At 24.0% G+C, this 7,500-nt stretch overlaps 1 protein-coding gene across 1 annotated transcript in view; it reads right to left on the reverse strand.

Moving 5' to 3' along the window:
* Window positions 1-5,498: 5,498 nt before the first annotated feature.
* LOC112639414 overlaps window positions 5,499-7,500 on the reverse strand; it is a 5,037-nt gene continuing 3,035 nt past the window's right edge. Inside the window, exons 4-5 of the mRNA XM_025413247.1 lie at window positions 5,967-6,084; window positions 5,499-5,743 (exon numbers count right to left, since the gene is read on the reverse strand). Of these exons, the coding sequence (XP_025269032.1) occupies window positions 5,658-5,743; window positions 5,967-6,084 (204 nt within the window). The 3' untranslated portion in view covers window positions 5,499-5,657. The remainder of the gene's footprint in view (window positions 5,744-5,966; window positions 6,085-7,500) is intronic.

A 7,500-nucleotide genomic window follows, 5' to 3' on the forward strand; every position in this document is an offset into this window, starting at 1 on the left:
TTTCACCGGATATTTTTCTCAGTGTTGTCTTGATTTTCTTTCTTTGGTCAATCGATTTAAAATCTTGATGATATCGAAAGTAAGTTTTTACACTTATAATAACTTACATGTAAATTCAAGTACACTAATTTTGCATATAATTTTTATATAATAATTTATATTTAAGATTCTAAATGAAGGTATATATTCAAGTATATTGAGTTAATTAAATGTAGTTTTTTTAATATTATTTAGCTAGATGTAATATTTTATTATAAGAGAAAAATTATTTATAAGCAGATGATCGAAAGTAATGCTAAATATAAAATAGGAATACGAATCTTTCTGAAATATATATAAATTTGAAAAGATATATACATATAATAATAATACGTGTTGTTTTAATTTTTATCTTTTGTAGAGATTCTCAAGATTCTTGGTTTATCTTCCTCATCTTTGAGAATTCATTAGATGATACATATTATTTTTATTATTCGATTTCTATATTTTTTTTTTCGAAATAATTTGATACAACTGCTTTAATTTTTCATTTCCGATATTTGAAAAGACTCGAAAAATCGGAAATGAAAAGTAAAACAATCAAATTAAACAATCATCAAATTATATTAAAAAATTAATCTTGTCGTATTGATGAGATAATAAATAAAAGTAGATTCTTATGAAATATGATGTATAATAATGATGTATAATCATCAATGTATATTATTTCGCTTATATGCTGTTTTGATTTTTTAAATTTAATAAATATATAAATTATATAATTTTGTATTTTAAAAAAATCGAAATTTTTCGTATCTTTTTACATAATAATAAAATGTGTTTATTTATAACTTATTAATATAAAATAATATTTTTGCTATCATTATTTTGCTAAAATATTTATTTGCTGAAATATTCCTTAATAAATTAACAGTTCGTAGTTGAGTTGTTAAATTATCACAATTTTTAATGACCACGTTTCTTATATTTTTAATAAAAATTAAGAATAAGTACTAATAAGTTAGTATTAATTGTAAATTTCTATCTAAGCAAAACGTTTTAAATATATTATTTAATTGTAATGTAGTTAATAGAATTGGAAAATAATTTGGAGAACATTAGAGAAAACAACATTAAAGAAAACAAATAAAAAAAGATACTTAGATTTGCAATTTACATACATATATTATTATGTTATATTATTTATTAAGGAATATTAGTAAAAGGTTAATAGTCTGAATTATAATTCTGATTCAAATTTTTAAAGATTTCTTGGAATTAATGATTCTTATGAGGTGTTTAATTCTAATTAAATTTCAAAATTTTTTCTATGTAGAATGTGGGATGCACATATCATTTCTACCGATGTATATTCAACCAGAATCCGCCTTTCGGTATATTTGTTGCATTTTTCTGAAGAATTTCAGAAGAAAGAAGAAGAATTTCAAAGGTAATTTTATACATAATTTCAGTTTATATTGGACTAACAAAATGAGACAACAAGAGTACTTTCAATATAGCAAATCGTTAGACCATGCACATTTTTGATTCAAATCCAAATGATATCTGATGAAATGAATTGTGATACATCTTATTGTTTTTTCTCAAAAATCTTTCCGGATAAAATATGTCCTGATTATCGTAGTACTTCTCATCACGATGGATCATAAAAATTCTTGTACATGACAAAAGATTTCTCACTTGATAATGCAGATGGTTGGAGATGGTTGCAGATGATTGAAGCGTTGGTCACTTCTATTTCTAATTGCAATGAGTTATTTAAATAATTGATTTTATTAATATTAATGAAATATTATTAAAATCAATTATTTAAATAACTCATTGTAATTAGAAATAGAAGTGAACAACGCTTATTGCTCAGAATACAAAACCTATAAAAGATAAATGTCTTGAAAGAGAATATTCTATGAAAGTTCCATAAGAAAATTTATTTGTCCATTCTTATGTTATAAATCATTTAATTAATAAAAGTAGAAAAACTTTTCTGATTATTTCAATTAAGTGAAAAGATTTTTAAGGAGAAAAATTATCTTTAGAACGAACTTATAAAAATTCTATAATTACAGAGCACAATTTAAATATAATTGAAATAAATAGGTATAAATAATTAATAATTAAGTAATAATTGATTAATTAAGTATAATTGAAATAAACAGGTATAAATAGGTATGGAAATTTAAAGCTTGATACTACAATATCAAATGAAATAAACAACAACAAAACATTAACATAAAATAAAATCTTTATTGATTTCCGCATAATTGCTACTTTTATTGATATTATGTTTATATATATATATATATATATATATATATATTATATATTATACATATATATATCTTATATATATATAATATATATCTATATCTTATATATATATAATATGTATAATATATAATATATATAGATCTAATATATATATATCTTATAGATATCTTAGAGATAGATATAATAAAATAGATATAAGATAGAGAAGATGAAAATAGATATAAGAAATAGATATAAGATATAGATATAATATATATATATCTTATATGTATAGATCTTATATAGATAGATATTTTATATATCTCTTTTTCTACAGCTTGTCTACAAACTCGACTATTGGCACTAAGCATCCACTGAGTCCCATTTTTCTTTCATATGGGTACCTTCCTACTGCGCCTACAGAAACAGAATTTTATGTCTTACAAGTTATTGCAATTTTATCATTAATATATTAATACATTAAAATTACAATGTAATAATTAATGTGTGCAATAATATTACATATTCTCCTGTTTATAAATTAAGTAGATCTTGCTAAACTGAATTAAAAAGTCCTATATCCTTTTACAAATAATTACGCAAAATTTCGAGATATTAATAAGTTGTTTGCAAAACGGTATAGGACTTTTCAATTCGACTTAACGAAATCTACTTATGGTTTTTTGGCAGATGATACAACAGACCCCCTGTACACACACACACACGCGCGCGCGCGCGCGCGCACGCGTTTTTGGACGACTAATTTTCGTAAAGATATATGTTAAGATATATGTTTATATATGTTAAGAACCATAATTAACTACTACTAACTTCTTTTAACAGTAAAAATACTTTAAATAATATTTTGTAATTATTCTATTAGAATATTAATTTTTTTTATTTTTAAATAATTATCATCATAATAATCATTTCAATAATAATCATTATAAATAATTTAATTAATAACATAAGAAAATAAAATTAATTTTGTGGCCATTTAAATTAATTTCGTGAAAAGTTCGTGTAAGAGAAGTTATTTTATTGTTAGAAGAAATTTTTAAAGTGTTTTACACAACTATTTGATATATATGTGTGCGTGTGCGTGCGTGTGCGTGCGTGCGTGTATACATATAAAATATCCTCTATTATTTAATAAATCTCAATTTCAAAACGAAACAAATGACATACGTATAATGCGATATTTTAATATTTATTTAATGCAAAAATATTGAAAAAATTAAAAGTCTAAATGTGCATTACAATTATTTAAATTGTAACAATTACTCAAATTGTATGTATGATCGTATTAATATACATTATTTCCGAATTGAAAAACTCAAATTAATTTTCTTCTACTTACGTAAGCAAGAAACAATTTTTTTGTTCCTTATTAAGTCAATTGTAATTTATATAATTAGAACATTATTTTAATGTTTGATAAATATCAAAATTATTGAATATTAATGCTAATTTTATGCTAATAATTAAGGCAGGCTAATAATTTGCGTAATTATTTTTTATTATTTCGAGAATTAATTGCTTTGATTACACAGGCTTAGTTCAGTTACAAAAAACAGAGTAGGTGAATCTAATAGATTTTGTGACGCTGAAAATGAATCTGGCCGTAGAATTTTCCCAGCACGTCGGGTTTTTAAGTAATTTAGTTTATATAGTTGAATAGCCCAAAATCACTATTTTGGCCAATTTCATGAATTTATTGTGGAGAAATCAAATTTTTTGAAATAATTCTGCCATGTCATCGTATAGTATTCACTTTCACCTTTCAATTCACTTTCGATTACCGCCGCACAATTTTTTTCGTTGAGATATATAAGTATAAAGTTATAAGAAAATTTACGTTAAAGAAAATTTACATAGACATCAATATGATAGATCCATCATCTTGAAATTTGAAAATTGAACTGATATATGTCAGGTTCAGTTGCCCGAAAAGGTATTGCAAAGAAATATCTAATACAAAATTACATTAATGTCACAATATACGTTTTGCATCTTCTATTAATTATTTTAGAAAGAAGGTTGTTTTTAAATTTGGCGTTGCTTAGATTAGCAGCGAATGAGTTTATTTTTATGCTTGATTGTCGCATTAATCTTTTCTCGAGTGCAAAATAGCTATTACTTATTATTATATTTGATTTCCGCAGTTTAGAAAAGTGAAATTTATATAAAATAATATTCGTGCATTTATATATACATATATAGACAAATTGAAATTTTATGTCTATTCTTGGAATTTATAGCAGTTTATATCACGTATAAATATCTCTTTTATCTTGGATTATTGGACCATTAGGTCGATTAGATACAGCCAATCTTTATTGTCATTATTCAACCTAAGTAAACTTTTGATGATTGTCATGAATATTATATACATGACAAATTAAATATGACCAATTTTTCACGAGTTATTATTTTTATAACAAAAGTAATTATATATTCGAAATTGATTATTTAAGTAGGTTTGATTGTTTTTTTTATTAGATGCTTTTTTTATTAGAAATCGAAGTGACTAATGTGACTTGAAGTATAAAATCTACAAGAAATATGTTATCGAGCGACGCGGTAGCATCGCAAAGCCAAGTACATAAAAAACAGGTCCAAGCATTGAGTTGAGAATCACTATTCTCAATGCGGCGTTACCAAGTAAACTTTCATGTCAAGTAAACTTTCGATTAAGATATTTAATAAACTAAAGCAGTAATAAAAAATCTAACGACATTTGTATTATATAATGTGGATATAAGCTTTCAATTGCGACCAGTTTGAATAAAATTGGTGCAGTCAATTCTGAGAAATGAAGATCGAATATCAGAATTGTGACATTTTTCGTTTTTCTCCAGGTTCAGACTCACGTACATACTATATGTTCGCATACACGCAAAGCGAGTTTGTCCCTCAAGCGGCGTTCACAGTGTGCGTATACAATTATTGCTTCGATATAAAAAAGTTTTAAAATTTCTTATAACAGTGTATAACAGCAATTAATTATTATAAATAATATCTTATTATAATAATTTATAATAAAATTTAAATATTATATTATAAATTTAATTTTATATAGATATTTATAATAATTTTATAATAATATATTTTTTATACGCTTTTATAAAGGAAATAATATTCTTATAATATTTTAATCGTAATATTAATACTGGAGACCGGTTCTTTTTTATAATTTCTAAGAAAGGATTAAGTATTATATTTTATTGAATACAAGCATACAAAGTTAATTACAATTCATAAGACAAGAAGGTTTTATATAAAATCTTCGAGAATGTATAGTTATAAAATCAGAATTATTAATATTTAATCATATACGCGAGATTGCTACATTACTTATTAGTTTATTATATGAATACTACGCAAGAGAAAAAATGTACTTTCTTCCTTTATTCAGGCTTATCAAATAGCTTTGTTACATGTACTGCGCACCGTATAAGCGACATAGTCTTTTCATCATTGCTTCCTGATTGGGCTACATATAAAATATGCAATTAATATATGCAATTTGAAATAAAGTAAGTTGTTGAAAATAATTTAGCTTTACACAAAATAATTACTATGTATAATTTTAATGAATATTATTTATAATATAGAAGAAGAAAATTTTCTTTTAAATATAATTTCTAATTGTAAAGCAAAAAAATTACGGATTATTAAAAAAATTACTACATACTGAATATCTATGTTTTATTTACCTTGCGGAAGACATGTGGTGGTGATGTCTTTTGCTTCCTTCAACTTGGCCGGATCGGAAATGAGTTTATCAAGATTAGCATAAAGTTTTTCTTTGTTGATTAAACCTTGTTCGTCGATCTGAAAGATCGATAAAATTGTATTATTTATTTATTATTAACAAATTTCAAAAAGATGTAAGTTTGCAAAAATCATTCAAATAATATATATTTTAAAAAAATATGCTATTAAAGCGATTGAAGATATATATTTTTGTAATTAATTAATATAACAACTATATTTATACGATTTATACATATAATTGTAAATTATGATCGAAAAATTTCATGAAATTAAATGAAAACATGTAATATTATCTTTTAAATGTAAACATGTAATATTATCTTTTATGTCTTTTATTCTCCTTTACAAAATGTGAAAGATCACATCAGTTTGTACATAACTCATTGCTGTAATTGTCAATCGCTTTTACTTCATTTTTAAGAACTTTAATTGTAAACAATTCCAATAGTAAAGCAATTGCTTAAAATTATAATATTATTACACACACACATATAACACATATAACACACATACACACACACATACACACGCACACGCATACGCAAATAATAATTCAAATTATGTATTTTTAAAAAAATCTGTAATTATACAGAGTTTGATAACTTTTTTCGAAGGGTGAAGGTAGATTGGCTCAAATTAAGAAGAAAGGTCCTCTACTGTTTTGTGATATTCGTAATAATTAATGAAAAATTAATTAAAGAAGCTCAGCCAATCCATACAAATATAAGCGTGCGACGAAGCGGTGGGGGACGCTCTCCAAAACATGATGGCGGCGCGCAGCGTTTCAGCGTTATGTTTAGTGAGTAAGGTCCGCTCATCTCTTCGTCGAGCGGCTAATATCAAGTTTCAGTGGGACGGCCTTTTTCGTCGCGTGCTCATCCTTGTACAGATTGGCTGAGCTTCTTTAATTAATTTTTCGTTAATTATTGCGAATATCGTAAAACAATAGAGGATTTTTTTCCTTAATTTGATTTGATCTACCTTCGCACTTCGGGATTACAAAAAGTTATCAGACACCATGTATAATAAATATATGTCTGCAATCATATAAATGTATACATTGCTGTTGTTGTTTTATAAAAGAATAGTTTATTTCTCTCTTTATAAATAAATTAACTATGTGTCGCAATTAATTTTAAGATTTTCCTTTAGTAATACTATTATTATTTTAATTTTCCAAATTCTTTTTTATTACAAAAATTAGCATGTCAATAATTAATTGTTAATGATACTCCAAATTGGTTGCGAGTAAAAATAATCGATAATTATGCTGCTAAACAAAATTTTAAAACAAATTAAAATTAAATTTTATTAAAATTTAAATTTGAATATGATTTAGATATTATAAATGTTTGGAATCGATATGCTAATATTGAAAATTATATTAAGAATTATTAGTAAAGAAATGTTATAATTTTTATTATTTGACATATTTATAATTAATTTTATTTATTGTACAAAATAATAAATCAC

This window comes from Camponotus floridanus, unplaced genomic scaffold, assembly GCF_003227725.1.
Source record: "Camponotus floridanus strain SB8 unplaced genomic scaffold, Cflo_v7.5 scaffold63, whole genome shotgun sequence".
NCBI classification, from domain to species: Eukaryota; Metazoa; Arthropoda; class Insecta; order Hymenoptera; family Formicidae; genus Camponotus; species Camponotus floridanus.